At 38.1% G+C, this 19,428-nt stretch overlaps 1 protein-coding gene across 2 annotated transcripts in view; it reads left to right on the top strand.

Moving 5' to 3' along the window:
• The window catches only part of JADE2 (jade family PHD finger 2), a 228,057-nt gene extending 214,719 nt beyond the window's left edge, over positions 1-13,338 (top strand). For both annotated transcript variants that reach the window (XM_026696488.2, XM_026696487.2), the window contains exons 11-12: positions 6,443-6,571; positions 10,094-13,338. In XM_026696488.2, the coding sequence (XP_026552273.1) occupies positions 6,443-6,571; positions 10,094-10,986 (1,022 nt within the window). In that variant the 3' untranslated portion in view covers positions 10,987-13,338. The remainder of the gene's footprint in view (positions 1-6,442; positions 6,572-10,093) is intronic.
• The last annotated feature ends 6,090 nt before the right edge of the window (positions 13,339-19,428 follow it).

Here is a 19,428-nt window from a genome sequence, read left to right as displayed (position 1 = left end):
TTGAAAAAGATATGGACAGATTGGAAGACATAGGGCATATATTTTACCTGTTTGTTTTTTTTATCAGTTTTGAAAAATGAGAATTTTTAAGCCTATTCTGGGAAAGCTTTAAAAATTGGAATAAATCCTGAAACATATTCTTCCTGGAGTGTTACTATCACAACTAATATATTTATTGAATCAGAATATTCCAATAATTTTTTTTCCCCTTGTTGGAAACATTTGTAAAGATATCTTTAAAAATACCCATTTTTTCATGGAATATTTCTTGATATATACTATTCCATGAGTTGTGGCAAAAATTGTTTCATGAGCCTTGTTGGTTGCTGAGTCTGCCACCGTCTGCTTTCCTTCAAAAGTATCAGATGCACCGTGTGACATCCCACATGGAGCCAGCACTCATCCTCATGCGTATGGCTCTTCAGTGGTCTGCACAGAAGGTTGGGACTAGCAGGATGATTAAAAGTTGTTTTCCTCTGAGAGTAATTGGAAAATATATTGTTTTGTTTCTCAGTTTCTGAGTGGTGTATTTCACTCATCATCTTTGTTACAGGCTGGGGGATATGTCATCTGTAAACCAGAAAGTAGCCTTTTTCATCATGGATCCCTCCAGATGTTTGGGTTTATAATACCCATCCATCAATCCCAGGCTGCCCTAGAGAGAAAGATGGGAAATATGGTTGGTTTCAGCGCACTCTGCTCCATATTTCTTGTTTTGTTACTCTTACCCATAAATTCAGAACCAAAATAGATAAGAAAACACATATCCATTATTGAATGTTCTGCTTCTAAGAGCTGGCAAATAACCATAGGAGGCCAGGGAAGAAGGAGCAACCCAAATCATTAACCCTTTTCCCATGCCCTTTTCCTAATGAAAATTGCCTCTCTCCAGAGCTACTGTTTTCCAGCTCTGTTTCCAGAGAGACTTTGGGTGCAATCAGCCTGCATGTATACATTTCTATAATGGGACAAATAACAGATTTAAGGGGTAATTATGCTCAGGAAATGGATCAGGGAGTAGAAACATTTTCATCTCCTCCAGTGCTACTGAATCAGCCTCCATGTCCCTTGCCAATGTTGTAGGCATTATTAGATTGTCCTCTTTGTCCGGTTTAGCTCTCTTACTTGAAAGAAATACATTACTATGACACCCAAGCCTTGCCCTCATAAGAGCCTAGATCAGAAATTATAAGCTTCGTGTCAACTTATTTTGACTGCCAGCAGTTTTTGGTAAAGCACCTTTTCTAATGAAAATCAGTAGACTGAAATGGATAGAAAGAGTGGCATCTTCATGTTTTTATAATATTTACTGTTAATGTGATTTTTATATTTTTATATATCTGTGGGTTTTCTATCTGTGACTTTTATCTGTTTATTGTGTACTGCAGAGTTCCCTTTGCGAGATGGGAGGCTACATAAATTTGATTAATAATTATTAAATAAATAAAAACATTTTATATTATATTTTACTTGCTGTACTTCATTGTTCCTTATTCCTCTGTGTATTTGGGGGAACAGAGAAAGGTGAGCTTTGTTTTTTATTATAGTTGCAGAATCATTTCCCTCTCTGCAGTGAGTTACAGTGTAGATTATAGCCCTATGAGTGGCATTGTGAAGAAATGCAAGCCTGATTGATGCTGATAGGTTTTGAAGCTAAGCATCCTTATTTTCAATATTCTTAGGTTTCCTTTTGTTATATAGATAGTCCTCCATTTATGACTACAATTGAGATCAGAATTTCCATTGTTAACCTGGGTGGTTGTTAAATGAGTTGCACTCAATTTTATGACTTTTTTGCCACAGTTGTTGAGCAAATCATTGACATTGTTAAGTGAATCACGGGGTCTTTCAACAAATCCAGCTTTACCTATTGATTTTGCTTGGTGGAAGCTAGCTGAGACAGTCATAAATGGCAATCACATGACCCCAGGATGCAACCATTGTAAATAACATGCCCGATGCCAAACAACCAAAGTTTGATTGCATGACACTGGGGATGCTGCATTGGTTGTAAGCGCTATTGTAACTTTGAACGGTCACTAAGTGAATGGTAGCAAGTCAAAAACTCCCTGTAGTTACATGGTTCCGCTTGTTTTCCTATTGAACTGTTCAGGTTAACCCAAGTTGTCTTGCTCTCTGTTTTTCTCCTGCACAGAGGGAAGATAAGTTCCTCCTTTATCATTGATCTAGTACAGGTTTATTAATTGCTGCATGCATCTTAGTTAACGTACAACTCTTGGCACAATGTATTTGTCACATTAAAGGACAAGCTGAATTTGGTGAACAATTGTGTGGCTGATGAATAATCTTATAGGCAGGCGATGTCTCCTAAAGCTGGAAAGGTTGCCCGTCTGAAAGCTGCTTTTCCCCTATCTATCTTCCGTGAACTGAAAAACAACCCTCTAGTTGTCAGCCTTTGAAATGCAGCTGTTCCTTTTGACAGGCTTCTTTTTCAAAAAGTCTAGCATTGATATTGTTGTTTGGAAGCACTGCGCCATCTAAACAAAGCCATATATTTTATTTGTTAAGTCAAGTGAAAAATGTGTCTGCCCTTCTCCAGTTTGTTGGCAGGAACTGAGCAAACATCCATTCTGCTTTGCTTTTCTTCCTGGAAATCGGTTCAGTAATTGTGAGAAAAATCTTTGATCAGCAAGCCTGCAAATATAAATCCTGTATTAAAAGAATAATAGTGGTTTATTAACTGGCTGCAACAAAAGCCTAATTGCTTCAAGCCATAACTCCAGTGTCCAGTATTGTACTGTATTCCAGTACATAACTCCAGTATTCTTGTTGTGATGGCCCATTCTGGCTATCTTTAGGAATAAGTTCATAGTAGCAAGGCCTATTGGTGTGCACTGTGGCAATGCTGCTGTGTTTTCATCTTGGTAGCTCCTAACCACAAAGTAGCAGCTAAGGGCAATTGGCTTGCATTAGACAGAAATTTCCAAAAGTGGGTGCTTTATAAACTGCTGCCAAGCATTACATCAAGACTTCTTGGGATAAGAGAGACAAAACGACAACATGTTTGCACTCCCAGTAAGAGGTTTATAATCCAGAAAAAATCCATCAAGAATAGAATCAGATAGACACATTTTGTTTTTCTAATATCAATTTGGACCATAATACAGATTCCTTATACTCTTGTTTTCTAAGCGTCTTCCTTATGTGCCCGCTGCAATTAATATGAGGTAGCAATGAGCTAAAAGCTTGAAGTACAGGTAGTCCTCAACTTACAACAGTTCATTTACTGATCATTTGAAACTTCAATGGCACTGAAAAAAGTGAGTTATGGCCATTTTTTCACACTGATGACTGTTGCAGCATCCTTATACTCACATGATCAAAATTTTATGGACACTGAGAGCATTTGCACCAAGACAAATTCCTTGTATGTCCAATCACGCTTGGCCAACAAAGAATTCTATTCAGATGCTTGGCAACTGACCAATCTTTAGTTGCAGTATCCTGAATTGCCTTTGGCAATGTTCTGACAAGCAAAGTCAGCGAGGAAGCCAGATTCATTTAACAACTGTATTCCTAACTTGACAACTACAGCGATTCACTTAATAACTGTGGCAAAACAAAGTTATAAAATGAGGCAAAATTCACTTAACAACTGTCTCACTTAACAACAGATATTTTGGGCTCAGTTGTGGTCATTTGTGCGGTGTGTGTGTGTGTATGGTGGGGGTGGTGGGGACAGCAGACCTAATTACCATTGCCTATTAGTAAGGGCAGATGGCTTGAGAGAGCAGCAAGAAGACAAGCAATTGTCCAATAGAGTTAGAGAAGCCAATAGGAAGTCCAAGATATTTTGACGAGGACAAAATGGAAGTGACCTGACTCTCATGACTTCTGGAATTTCGTCCTTGAGAAAGCCCGGAAACTCATGATTGCATCCCCATCCAAAAAACTAGCCAAACGTTTCTACTGTAGCAGGTAGTTGGAGAGCAGGACAGATTTAATTTTAAACTGACTGGTTTTATTGCTCTGCTGTTTAGTGTTGCCCTGTAGATTTATTAGGCTGCTATTTTAAATTAATTGTTAAGCATTTATTGATATTTTGTAACCATTTAAAATTGGATTTTAATTGTTTTGTAATTTAATATTGTAGGATGCCCTAAGGGGCCCGTTCAGGCAGTGTAGCAGGATATAAGAATAATAAATGTGTAACTCTTACTAAACTTTGGTCCAGAAAATGTGTGTTTAAATGACTACCAATGTTATCTTCATAAACTTGTTTTACAAATTTAATTGCCAACAAAATATTTGATCTTCAAAATGAAGGAGTCAAAGCTAGTGAAAACTTAGAAAACTGCTAGAAGTCTACCAGCAAAGATCTTTTACATCAGTTGCTAGCAGCGGATGTCCAAGGTTAAATATGTTATTGTATGTGGGTGAAGCATATATTTTATCATTGGACCATGGTCCCATCTGGCACGATTCCACAGAATACATTTTGGAATTTTGCTACCTTTGCATCTTTTTTTTTAACCTTAGTCCTTCATAATCTCAAATTCCTGTTCGGTAAATGATTAACTATATGCTAAGATTATACTAAAAATGTGGAAACATTGAAATGAAACTGTAGCCTTATAGAAGGGATAACTACATGATGTGCTCTTGCAAAACCTATAATGCTTTATTGACCCAAATATAAATGTACATAGTCTGTATAATGACTTCAGAATCACAGCCAGGAGGAACCACCAGAATGTAAAATAGGATTATTGTGTTTAATTCAGATAGCCCACCTAATGGTCTTAATTAATTTAAAAAAGACTGTAGGAGAAGGAGTGGCAGAACCTGGGTGGAGTCAAAAGAAGAATCAGCCTAGAGTCTCTACGGAACCCCTCTTGAATTCCAACCCCTCTTGAATTCCGTTGACCCTTATTTAATGCCAATATAGAGCTGACTGTTAGTGGAATAGATTCTTGTATATAGGCATGATTAGTAATAAAATTAATCTAACTGGAACTTCACATGTGGTCCTGATCTTTTGTATCTTTTATTAATCTACTCCACTAATGGTCAACACTATCTTGGTGTTAGATAAAGGTCAACAAAATTTAAAAGTGGTTGGGCTTAGTCTGTTTGTGGTTATGTAGAGACTCTAAACCAGTTCCTCTTCTGACTCCATCCCAGGTTCCCCCATTTCTCCTGCAAAGACTCTAGTAACCAAAGTTGTCATAAAGGAAGGAGGTTGGTAGGTTGATTGGTTGATTGATTGGGCACAGCTTCATATAAGCAATAATGATTGTAATACTCAATTAAGGATACATATTCTTTTCAAGGATGGCCTAGATAATAATCCATACTCCACGCTGACAATCTCCCTTCTGGATTTCTTTATCATACTAGATATGTATCTGCTTTTAAAGATAACACGTAACCGATCAATGTCTTTTTGAGATACAATTCCAGTCTTAAAATTAATGCCTATACATCACTAGTCTGACCTCTACATTTTAGTGATGTTCAGAGTCCTTAAAGGTTTAGAATATTGTTACATATGGAAGCACCTCCTCCAGCATATACCCCTCTGAATGTTAACAGCTGTAAAGGAAAACCCTTTTAGGGATTCTACAGTTGGGAGTGTTGTGAGCCAGTGATCCCTGGCTGTCGTGTGCCCTTCCCATGGTGACCAAGTTGGTGCTCTTATTACCTGCCTCTCAGTGCCTGGTGAAGACCTGGTTTTTGTAGTAGTTTTGTATTCTGGAATCCTGAGCCGGATTCCATTTTTTTTTACTTCCTTGGGTAGTTTTCTAAAATCAAGTATTTGGTAGCATCTTTTCAGACTAAGATATTTTATTAAAAAGCATAAGCTTCTGTGAGCTAAAGCTTATCACATCTATGTCATTTCACAATTTTATTTTCATTTGCTATCTTGGAGTCATCATTGACTCCTTGGGACTCCTTGTGATTACCTAGACTAGTCCTTGCAGTTTTCTTAGCAAGATTTTTTTTTAAGTGGTTTGCCATTGCCTTCTTCCTGGGGCTGAGAGAGTATGACCAGCCCAAGGTGACCCAACTGACTTTGTGTTCAAAGCAAGGCTAGAACTTAAAAGTCTTCTGGTTTCTAGCCTGATGCCTTAACCACTATACCAAACTGACTCTGATTCCTGTATGTTTAAAATTGTTAACATATTTCACTGTTTTATCTGGCATATTTTACAGATTGTAATTCAACCATAAGATATTTTGAAGAACATGAAACAAGCCAGAGTTCTAAATTAATAAAATAAGCAGTGGTTTCTCACATCATGAAATCTCCCTGTGGCTGATGGGTTGTTGTTGTTTTTTAATGTATGTTATTGTGCTGTTCCTTGTTAGGGACAGATTCACGGACAAGATCTGTCTTAGATCTTAGCACCAACTTGACGGCACGCAGACCTTTATTGTGTTACTGATTCATTCTGTGTTTTTTTTTTAATTTGAACAGAGCAAGCTGAAAAGAGAACAAAAGGAAGGAGAAGTGATCCAAAAAGAAAAGGAAGAGATGATAGGAAAAGCAGTCCTGAGAAGAAAGAAAAGAGAAAATCAGGGAACGAGTTAGTACTTGGACAGCTGGGTAAGTTTAGCTTCAAAATGTATGTCTGAATTACCTATCAAGCCTTTAGAGTCATATAGATGAGGTTATAAATACTCAAAACGTTTTCTGAGAAATAAATGTTTAACTATATTTTAATATTCATCTCACCTTTGACACACATTCATTTTAGCCATACAGGGTAAATTTTGGAAAAACAGGAGTTGTGTTTTTTTCTCAGTTTGGTATTCTTACTAGTTTGTGTCAAATATATAGGGCATCATATTTTGCAAACTGCAGGTGGCATTCCTCTGGGCAGAGTGCTCAAATATATAATGGCTGTTCCACTATAGATATTCTTGGATGCAGCTGTTTAATTGGGTCATTTAGGTTGTGACACAAAAAAACCATCACAGTTGCTGCTACGCTGGGATATACTTCATGGTATACGCGCATTGGTGCGCTAGGGGATGTGTCTCTTGCGCTTGCCAGACTCTCTGCCCTACTTAACTTCATTTTTATTTGCTTACTTTTTATATCATGTTACCTTTTCTTCTAAACAATGTCTCTGGATTCCACATGGCCCATCGAGTAGCCTTAGAAAATAAAAGCAGTGGACTTCTGCAGGCTGTACTGTTTTTGGAACGCCTGTATCCAGAGAACATGGGGCATGGGAAGAACAGGCATGATTTTGTGGGGCTGATGGAAAGGGCAAACCACTGTAGATGTGTGTTTCAGATTGGCCACATTGACTGTTTTGGACCCTTTATGAATACCCAAGTCCCCCTCTGTCCATCAGCATCCATTTGGTAAAAATGTGCTCCTTTGTCCTGGTGGGTGACTGAGTGGCTGATGCTAGAGAAGGACCAGGAATTGAAGATAATTTTGATTTTATTTCTCAGCAACTCTCCATGCACGTACACGTGATGTTCTGAACAGACTCTCAATTTAGGGATTAGAGTCATAGAATTATTTGATTCCAGATTTCACTGATCACTGTCAGCAATAGCAATAGCACTTAGACTTATATACCTCTTTATAGTGCTTTACAGCCTTCTCTAAGCAGTTTTACAGAGTCAAATTTATTGCCTCCAACAGTCTGGGTCATTTTACCCACTTCAGAAGGATAGAAGTCTGAGTCAACCTTGAGCCTGGTGGGATTTGAACTGCCAAATTGCAGGCAGGCAGTAGTCAGCAGAAGTGGCCTGCAGTACAGCACTCTAACCACTGCGCCACCAAGGCTCTTCATCCATGGGATATATATGTATGCTGAGATGCTATAGAGTTTTATCCTTTTCCCATTATTTTCTTTAATGGCATCATCCATTATTTAGGTATAATACAACTCTGTTTCTTGTTTACTTTGGAGAATACTCCATTTAGAAGGGCTAAATCAGCAGCATCCATTCATGATTGAGAAAAGGCTGTACAGGCACCAATAGGCTGTTCAGTGGTAGAGATGTTATTGGATTGTGGTTCATCTATCTGGGGTTATAGTCCAATTCTGGATGCAGTTGCACATGACTTTAAACAGCACTGGCTTGCTCCTTAAAATGGGATTGGATTGTTGTAAGAGGGTGATTGTTTCCCTTGCAAAGGTCTGCTCACCTAATCCATATTAAGGAGTACTTTTTCAAATCATTGGGAGCATATGACCCTCTTGGAAACAGTTTACCCATTGGGAAGAGCATAAGGCAAGCCTAGCTCCAAGGAGGTACTGCTTCAAAATGCAGGGGCTATCTTAATGAGAAATTCCGTTTTCTAGATTTCACTCCCCCTTCAGCTTTCTCGCTGATGGAAGCAATGGGAAAGTGTAGCTCTAGAAAGCTTTGACTTCCATGCACTTGGAGAAGTGAGGGAAGAGTGAGAATATTCCCAGTCCTAAAAAAAAAAGAGGAGGAGAATGGCAAAGCAAGCAATGGATGAAAACTCACCCAGCATAGAATAAATGATGTATGGGTAGAGAGAGCGTCATATGATCTCACTCCAAATCTTGACTTGCTGTAGACCACTGTTTGAAAAAAAACTATTACACAGAAGGAAAGGTTGGCTTTACTTTGAGACATGTAAGCTAGAGGGAATTCCCAACTCTGTTCTGATGTCCACTGATAGAGAACCTCATCATGTTGTTGCTGTGGATGATTTAGAGTAGGGTGTCAAACTCACGTCACGGCGGCATCACGTGATGTATCAGGACTTTCTTCCCCAATGCTAAACCAGATGTGGGCATGGCCAGCATATGACACATCCGGCCCATGGGCCGGGAGTTTGACAGACCTCATTTAGAGAAACAGCATGTTCGTAGTGATCCATGCTCTGTAGCGTCCAGATTAGTCTGTGGAAATGCACAGAATTCCAGCAGCAGTTTGGAAACTTCTAGTTAAAACAATCTGCCAGCCTATTAATAGAGTCCAGGTACTGCAGGAGCATTTCACAACTATTACAGTGGCTCCTCGTGTATTTTTAGTTCAGTTTTACTGATGGTTATCTTTGAAAACTTCCATAGTTTGAGACCTGTTCTTCAAAGCATGGTAAAGAGCCACCAAGATCTTTTTAGAAACTATCTTCAGGTGTCACTACTATCTGAAGGTAAAGCAAGTGATCCATGTGGAAAGTGCTCTTTTTCTGGCAAGGTGTCCAGTTTATGGGATACTTTCTGCCAGGAGAATTGCCTGTTCCCTATCCTTGCCCTGTAAGAGAAATAGCTTGTTTATTTGAAATATCATTTCATTCTCACGTCTAATTTGATTCATCCAAAACTGCTATTCAGAAGTTTCCATCTCTCAAGGAGCAGGAAGCCTATTGGAGTTTTGTTGCGACTTAAAAACTAGAAAATACCTGGTGGCATAAACTTTTATGGATATTCTAGCCCTTCAGTTATTACTCATGCAGGCAATTTCTATCTCATATATTCATGGTTAAAAAACAATATCAAAAAGGGTGCATTGGATGTTATTAAGTTAAGAACATAACCCTGGGAAGGGCGTTATAGGTAGTCTGTTCCTTTCTGTTGTGGAGACATTTGTTAAGTGAATTTTGCCCCATTTACAACCTTTCTTGCTGCTGTTCTTAACTGAATCACTGCAGTTATTAAGTTAGTGACACGACTGTTAGATGAATCTGGCTTATCCATTGACTTTGCTTGTCAGAAAGTTGCAAAAGTTGGTCACAAGACCCCGGGACACTGCAGCCGTCATAAATATGAGTCAGTTGCCAAGCGTCTGAATTTTGATCAGTGTCCATGGGGATGCTACAAAAAGGTCACAACTCACTTTTTTTTTCTGTGCCGTTGCAGCTTCAAATGGTGACTAAACAAATAGTTGTAAGTCAAGCCTGTATTTAACAGTGAGGCAAAAGGAAAATTACCTTCAGAAAATAGAGTGATCATGTGACGGTGTCTATTCACAATGTAGTTGCTGCCTGTGATTCGGATATTCCTGCATTATTGAACTGGTTTCTTGTAATCTAATTATCAGACAGTGTTTGAATTTGTAATGAGGTGTAAAAAAAAAAAATCATGACTGATCTTAACGCATTCTATGTTTCTACCCATTCTTGTAATAGGCCTGTCAACTTCCTTTCCCATTGCCGGGACCTTCTTCAACAGCTGGTTGGCTCAATCTGTACAGATCACCACAGAGAACATGGCAATGAGTGGGTGGTCCTTGAACAATGGCCATCATGAAAACACAACCCCAGGCCTTTCCGAGGAACTTTTACAAGATGAAGAGACCTTATTAAGTTTCATGATGGATCATTCCTTGAAGTCACCTTTGAAGCAGAGTGACCCAGCTAAGAAAACTAAAAGTAAACATCGAACACACACCAAGAAAAAAACAGCAAGAAACGGCTTAAATGCCCTCTTTAAAAGACATCAAGAAGAGGATTCAAATCAATGGACTAACAGCAGTTACTTGGCAAATAACACGACAAAATCTTTATCCCACGATTTAAGAAATGGCAAGGCGGAGAAAAGTATGGACAAACTGTACTCCGAGCGCAAAGGGGCCTGTGAAGTGAAAAAGACATCTAAGAAGGGCTCTTCTCATCCTGGACTTCCTCTTCCAAAAGCAAATGATTCGCAAGCGTCCCCGAGTCTCATAAATAACCTAAACCACGATGAGGATGTCATGAAATACACCCCAACAGATCCTAACACTCTGGTTCAAGTGCCTGATTCAGTAGGTAGTCTGAAAACAGTGGTGAGGTTCAAATTACCGAAAGAAGGCAAAGGGACTCAAAGATCACAGAACAAGGCACCTGAAATGCTTCATGGACCTCCAGAAAATGAAAGGTCAAAGGTTATATTGCATCCTTTTGACAATGAGACTGATGGCTACTTTTCAGATGCAGAAATGAGTGACTCTGACACAGAATCTGGAAGCGGCAGAGGGCACCACAGCCAGTTAGATTCAGGAAACGAGGATAATTTCAGAATGAGTATTTTGGCATCTTAATGCACCTCTGAGACCAGTCATGACAGCTTTGTGAGGCCTAAATCCAGTTAAAACTGCCATGTCCAATTTCAACTGGTATAACAATGGGGTTTGGTTTGTTACTTTGTTTTTAATTTGTATATATAATTCAGAAAAGAGCACTGTTGTTTCCTCTCTCTATATGCTTGAGAAACAGCTCCAGGCTTCACCAATTTTGACTTCTATACAGTCACAGTAGTTAACCCTTGTCACATGTATATCTTGGTTACATAGAATGCAGGCATACACATTATTAAGGACATCAGTTTTCTGGGAGCAAGCAGGACATTTCAGGATTTTAATGAGGAGATCTGAGATTGCCAGCGTCTGTTGTTCATGCAGGGATGACAGCTTTATGGGCATTACTTAAGTAAATTGATTTCATGATCTGCCAGATGTTACTGCCTCTTTCGGGGCAGGTTTCAGAAGGAGAATACTACTATGGAAGCCAACTATATCCATAGAACGTGGAATAGTAAAAATAGATGTTTATAGGTATGTGTGTCTGTGCACCTGCACATGCATGTACACGTGCAGGGTTTGCCAGTGTGTATGTCTGTGTGTGCAAGTATGAAGTAAAATAAGCGATTCTTTTTTTTTAAAGAAGCACAACAGGCTTATTTGAAGAAAGCACTTAATGGGTAGAGGAATACAACATTGTATTTATGGTCTACTAAACTTTTTTTCCCCTTCTTCTCCCTTACCTCTTCAGTTCAATTATCCAGGAAGCAAGAACCACTCCAGTTATCAGCTGAGAGCTCTATAAAGACCCATCCAAAGCTCTCAGTAGATAGAATTTACAAATCCACGCTTAAAGCTGCTCTGTTCCTTGTCAGTATCTTTCCAGAGTAAATTGGGGTATTATTTATACTACTCATTGGTAAAACCTAAACCTTTGATTATTAGAGCCATTCCCCCATACTTTCCTCAGGTTAAAATAGCCTAGTATGGGCCAAACAAAGATCAGAAGAAGAAATGTTTCAATTACTCAGAGGGGGAATTATTCAAAGAACTTCAAAGAACTCCAGTCTGTGCTTTCATGATAACTCAATACATCTCTGCTCATCTCTAGGAACTGCTTCTGTACAGTAGCAGCCACTTGGTTGAAGAGGCAGCATCATTGAAACATTTCCTTTCCCATCTTATTTGTTTTTATAAACACTAATTACATTGATGGCTTTTCCCCTTTATTTCCTTTCCTTTCAAAGTAAAAACTTGTTAGTGAGCCATCAACACATCCTAAGAGGGTGATTCACAGAAGTCAGCATTCTAAATATTTCAGTAATACTGTACATCAGATGTTTCTAATAAGCCTTAAATGTTGTTTAAAAACTGGTGTGACTTATGAGTCATACAGATCTCCAAGTTTGCACTTCGTTACACTATTGATTCCATTTTGGCTTCAAAGGTTATAGTCAAGGGTTTGAGGTTTGCTACAGGCTTGATGGGAGTGGCCCCAGTGTAAGCTCAGGGAAGTAAAATAAAAAGACAAGTGAAGTTCACTAAACATTTTTGCTGATGGTAGGTAACTTTGAATATGTGTGTGTGTGTATGTGTGTATGTGGTATACGCACATTTATACATACCCTTACATATGCACACTGGGACACTTTCAAACTGGGGGAGAAAAGCATCTTTTAATTATGATGAATCTGTGAAATTATTTTATGGATGCCAAAGAATATAGTAAAATAGCACAGCCAGAAACCAGAAACTTATTATGAGCAAAAGCTGTTGAATAACTAAAGGACTAAATCTGTATTCATGACCCATTTTGCAAGCTTGCTGAAGATGATGCTTTCATCATTTGAACCATCTTCCACCATTGTGATTTCTGATGTTACTTGTTCACTGCAGTGAGAGCAATATTACTATTATTATTTTGTTCTCCGATGCCATATACTGGCAATCCTTTTTTTTTTTTTTGGGAAAGTCTCATTATTTTTACCAGTCTTCTGAAATCCTTAATAATATTCCAGTTGAGCTATAAATTAGAGAATCTCTATTCTGGAAAGAAACCAGAATCAGTTGCCAAATACACATCAGTGTTTTACTGATATATGTTTGCAAAATTATTTTTCAAATCATTGACCAAAATGGAACCGTTCAATGTTAGTAGCCTAACATATGGATTGGCAAGTAAATTTTGTTCCATCTTCGAGGCTTGGTATGTTCAGATAATGTTAAATACAGTAAATAGGACTTAGTTTTATCTTATCAAGCTTGCTAGACTTTAGCTACAATATCCTAGTTATGTCATACAAATAATCAATATGCTGCCTTTAATGGATCTTGCTTCCGTGTGCTTTAGTTCAACTATTGCTTTAAAAACAAGAGGAAAAAAAATCCAGAAATCTTGCTGTATGCAGCTTCATTTGCCAGCTACTGCATTACTTGCTTGCTCACTCAATACAGGACAGCAAAAGGGGTAAACTTTAAAGAACAACCAAATTAAAGCAACACCTCTCTTCATTTAGATGATGTATATAGAAGGGTGGAACACTCCATTTTTTACTGTGAATAAGATGTTATTATGAAATAATTTTTTAAAAAAGAAAATGCAAAAATAATTATTACTTTGCCATGGTCCAGAGTCTCCAGTTTAATCTTAACCAGTGATATATATATTTATGTATATGAATATATATGTTTTCTTAAGTTTTTGCGGGTACTTACATGTATGGTATTAGGCTTTGTTCGGGTATTTTCCCACGTCATTGTAGTTGTGCTTTTAAAGTTGTAGCAACGTTTCGGCAGAATCTCATCTGCCATCATCAGGCTTCTGTATTGTGTTCGTCTGTGAGTCAGACTTTCACAGCTGTTTCAGTTTTAAATTTGGGGCTAGCCTACTGCTGTGCCAGAATGGTTTTTTCTTCATCCTGATTGGTTGGGAGTCTTGGTCTGTGTTTATTGGTCTTGGAGTTTGCTATGTTCTGCTTGATTGGTGTTTCTAATATCTTCTGTCTGTTTTGTGGCTTTTTTTTTTTTGTCTTGATTGGCTGGCAACATTGTGTTTCCTGTATTGAAGGCTTTTCGTGCGGCTTGGCTCCAAGTAAATGGACGGCTATCATTTATTAGGAAGCTAGGTTTCATCTGGGTGCCTGGTTGGTACCTCCAGCTCAAACACACCCCAACCAGGCATCCAGATGAAACCTAGCTTCCTAATAAATGATAGTCGTCCATTTACTTGGAGCCAAGCCGCACGAAAAGCCTTCAATACAGGAAACACAATGTTGCCAGCCAATCAAGACAAAAAAAAGCCACAAAACAGATAGAAGATATTAGAAACACCAATCAAGCAGAACATAGCAAACTCCAAGACCAATAAACACAGACTAAGACTCCCAACCAATCAGGATGAAGAAAAAACCATTCTGGCACAGCAGTAGGCTAGCCCCAAATTTAAAACTGAAACAGCTGTAAAAGTCTGACTCACAGATGAACACAATACAGAAGCCTGACGATAGCAGATGAGATTCTGCCGAAACGTTGCTACAACTTTAAAAGCACAACTATAATGACGTGGGAAAATACCCAAACAAAGCTGAATACCATACATATAAATACCCGCGAAAACTTAAGAAAACAAACACATATATAAATGTATCACAAAAATCTCATTGAGTGTTGCTGACTCATAGTCTTCCTTAAAACTGGAGGGAACAAGATAGCCGTATTCATGCGAGACTTCACAGAGTCGAATGGAGTGTTGGAGTAGGGCCTTTCTATAATGATAAGCTCATATTATTTCAGCCATCATGTTTTTTGAAGAGAGCAAACGTTTACAAGGCTACAGTGGGCTTTGTTGTATGGAGAGTAAGAATTATACATGAGAAAAAGGATACCGAAGATTTCTCAAAGAAACAGGAACCCACTTTTTCCTAATAACTTTAATTGCCCTTCCTCTCACATAAATGGTTTGACTCCAGAGGGGCTTCTGCCAGCAAATAGAGTTTTTACTGATTTCTTTTGCAAGCTTTCCACTTCTTACATTGTGCATTACTAAGCGTTTCAGGCACATTGCATGAATTGGTAAAAATCCACATGCACACTTCAGTTGTTTGTCGAAACCTTATAGGGAAGTGTGTAAGTTCTTTCTCTGAATGACAGAACTCGATAAGACTGGGTTCATGAAGTTTATGTATTTTTGCAAATACTGAGGAATATGGTTTGGGATTTTAAAAAAAACTATGTTCAGACTAAGTAATGTTCACAATGTCCCTATAGAAATGTTTCTCAACTTTGGCAGTTTTTAAGAGGTATGGACTGCATCTCATAGAATTCTGAGAGTTGTAGTCCATGCCTCTTTAAAGTTGCCACGGTAGCTACAGTGAAGTCCAGTAAGTGCCTTGGACTTGGTTTCAGTCTATGGGGTTAAAGAAGAAGCCCTTTGCCAGCTGTTGCGATGTAATATGGAGGAGGGCACAGGTACAACTTCCGTTAGTTCAGCGTCTGCCCTCACTTAGGAGGGCATGCTGAAAGTTGTAGTCCAAAAGTGGGCAGGGCCAGGCCCCATTTGGCAAGAGGGAGGCTGGGAGCTTAAAGGGTTGAAGTGAGTGCCTTAAGCAGGTACAAGTTACAAGGCACATTGTTTGCTTCCAAATCCAAACTACCCACACTGAAGGACATCAAAGAAGGGATACCAGCGGGCCCATTTATTGTTTTTATTTTGATTGTGCCCCCAATAATAGTGTTTGCCGTGTGGTGGAATAAACACAGTGAAATGCTCCAGATGGTTAAATCAAAATCTTCTCTAGTATTTGAGGCTTGATATATAGCTAGCTGTCAAAGGGAGTTGCTCATCGCACAAGGCAAGTGTTCTGTCACGGTTAAGATCCAGCTCTGAATTACTTAAAATCTGTTCTTTTGTGTTGTTTCCAGTAGTGTCTCTGTTAGCTCCTGCTCAGTTGACAGCTATGTGCATATTCATCAAAACCCTTTTAAGGAGAATGCCAATCTTCCTTTGCTACTTAGCACCTGCCTCTTTTCTTGTAGAAGCTAGAGAGATTTGCATAAAGGAAAAAGGAATTGTATGTGAAAAATATTTTTGATGCATTATAAATGTATTTTGAACTGAACTGGGGTGGGGAGCATAAATGGTCTATTTTATTACATAAAGGTCTTTAATCCAATAATGTGTGAACTTCAGGCATTGACATTTGCACTGTAAAGGGAGAATCCTGTTAGCATCATGATTATGTATTAACATGGCTATAGTAAAGCTCATTTTTTTTGTTCATTAATAAGGATCAAACATTGTTTTTGAAACCTTAGATTTAAATGGAATGTCTTAGTCTGGTTTTAGGAAATGCTCAAATACACTCAAATTTCACCTTCAATTTTTGGAAACGGGAGTTTTGTGGTATATTATGAATCTTTTGTTGATAGTTATTTTGTCAGCATTTTTAAGAAACAAAGGTTTGGCAGTGCTTTTCCTCAAAGCACGGTGGAGAATTAGCCATTTCTCCCCAAGGAGTAGGGGGGAAAGGGTAAAATTCATTCCTGCCTGTTCTTACGACCTGTCACAAGGCTCCATTTCCTGTTACTAGATGGGTGTGGCAATTTGGTTGTTCTTTAAGGAATCTCTTGCACACTTTGGTCCATTCCACACTGACACAATACAGGCCCACTCTGTATCAGTTACAGGAAACAATATGAATGTCACAGGAGGCAAAGGCCGCCTGTTTTCTTTGTTTCAAAGAAAGTGATGTGCCATTTGTTAATATAAAAGAGAAATATTGAAAATATATTGAAAAGAGCAATTTTAAATTATTTTTGGCTTATGTTGCAATATTTATTTTCTTGTATTAGAAATTCCTTTGTAGAGAAAAAATGTATTTTTCATTAATGCAAAACCTATTTCTCCTTTTTGTACATTTTCCATGTTAGTTAATCCTTAAAGCAATATAATGTATCAAGGTTGTTCTGTGTGAAAGCTGTATTATGCATGCTGTTTGTGTTGCCTTGGAATAGGTCTGTCTGCCATAATTTTCATCATGTTTCGATTTAGTGTATGCTTTAATACACATTGGGACCATGGCCCATTTGCTTATGGAAAAAGAAATATCTTTGCATTCTTCAATGTGTTAGCAAATGCAGTCAATAAAGATGTGTTTTCTGTGTACCTTGATCTGAATGCTGAATATCTAGCAGCCCAGGTTAACTCAGTATTAAAGGAAACCATCCTTTAATATGGCCACAAGTGCCCACAAGACTTTAAGATGAATCTATGCAATATGAATTGTTTATATCAGGATGGATAACGTTCAATTTTAATTTCTTATTGTGTGGCCATTAGAGTGCCATAATTCAACGAAAGGACAACAAAATTGCAGAATGTGATATGAACTACTTTTCAATAGTTTAGGAATAGAAATTGGTCTCTCGAAAGCCAGAACAGTAAGCAAACAAGATTTTTAAGCAGAGGAAAGTGCTTATTTTCATCTATTTTCTAGTTCACTAAACACTCCAGTGACTGTTTATACTCCTACACACAACCCAGAGAGTAAGAATTAAAATTGCATGTATTATGTGTTTTTAATGGTTAACTTACAAGACATTAAATATTGAAACCTAGTGAAGAGGATGGAGAAAACGAGTTGATAGCAAAGAAAACGATCAGCTTTATATGACAAATTTTGTTATGAACACTAAACAACTAGGTGTAAAATAACAGTTACGTATAACTAAACTGAATGTATGTGTTCCTTTTAATGTCAGGCTTTCAAGTTAAATAAGTCAACAATACCAGATAATCCTTGCTTAACAGTGGGTAACGGGGACCAGCCATTCTAGCAGTTCTACTTGTTAGGCAAATCCTGCGCAATTGCAGCATCCCACGGTCATGTAATCACCATTTCCAATTTCCTGCTGGCTTCCCCATTGACTTTGCTTGTTGGAAGCCAGCAATGAAGGTCACAAATAGTGATCCCAAGACACTGCAACATCATAATTGCCAAGCACCTGTAGGACAATCATGACTGTGGATGCTGCATTGGCCACAATTACAAGAATCCATTGTAAGACCCCTCCAGTGCTATTATAAATTTGAATGGTCACCAAAGAGGTATCTGTTCAATAAGGACTACTTGTAAAGTAGTAAATTCATCCTATGAGAAAGACAAGTTGCCTTGGATCTCCAAATGCCAATAACAGCAGATAACGTCAAACATAAAGGCCAATAAACTTAAGTATTCCATTCTAAAGTTCATTTAAGTAGACAACCAGATAAATGTGTTTAGAATTGGAGTTATAAACACAGTGGTCAAAATCTAACAGTTCTTCAGGTCCTCAGTGGCTAAGTATAATTAATTCTGAATTCATTTATGATAAGACACACTGAGTTACCAATAAGATGTTTTAGTTGCACTCTAAAAAGTTAACAATTTAAATTAAATATAACAAATGAGATTATTCTCCACTCCTGTCAAGTTTTTAAAATGTAATGAAAACTTTTGGAAAGTTTTACCAACTTGTTGCTATCTTTGCCTACTTCTTAAGGGAGGAATTGGGGAGGATAGAACAGGTTTTTGTAGCAGCTACCCTCCAGTTTATTAGCTGTTCAAACTTTTGAAGGATTAAAAAGCAGTTAAGACATCAAAGAAATCTAAAAGCCCTTTAAGCTTTTTTTCAGGCACAAACTGCTGCTGCATTTTCTAAAATAATATACTTGGAAATATCTTTCATTGATCACTGATGAGTCAACAATACTAGCCTCCAAATCCTGCATACTTTATCATATATATGATCTGGCTGGTCAAATGTACTGGAAACTGAAATTTTACTCATTCATTCATCACATTTCTACACCACCCATCTCACTTAAGTGATTCTGGGCAGTTTACAATAAAACCTATGATGAATCTGATTATTTCCCGCTGGAACAATGAGCCTACAAATTAGAATAGGTTAGAAAAATATTGCAAGTGTTCTTGCTTTTCATTAATAGCACATTTTAGAATGGAGGTCCTGTTGACTTTAAATAATTGAGATCCCCTCAAACTTGCTGTAAACTAAGGCAAAACATCTTAGGACAATAGAAGCCTTGAGCCAAAGTACCTGGAGTGGGTTTGAGGAAAAGGAGAGCCCACTTAGAAAGCTTTTTCCCCATGGGCCTCCATTTTGTTGTCAGGCATTGATAGTGCTCAGTATCAGTAACAGAGAAATCTCAGGCAGAACGGACCATTCCTCCTTTCTATGTGTCCAGTACCAAATGCAGGAAAGAAAAGGGAAACACTTGAACCCTTCTTCCCAGATCAGGAAGTTAACAAAAAGAGACCTGGTGATTTCATGGACATGTCCATACCATGAAATGGTTCACTATTGTGACATTCTACTTCTATAATTTTCTAATTTAGCCTACAGGATCAAGAAAAAATGCACAGAGAATGATCTCTACAAGAGTGAAAGATACGTTATGAATCT

The sequence above is a fragment of the Pseudonaja textilis genome, chromosome 2 (assembly GCF_049901715.1).
Source record: "Pseudonaja textilis isolate UNSWEBS1 chromosome 2, rPseTex1.2, whole genome shotgun sequence".
NCBI classification, from domain to species: domain Eukaryota; kingdom Metazoa; phylum Chordata; class Lepidosauria; order Squamata; family Elapidae; genus Pseudonaja; species Pseudonaja textilis.
This window is presented reverse-complemented; position numbering and strand designations above follow the sequence as displayed.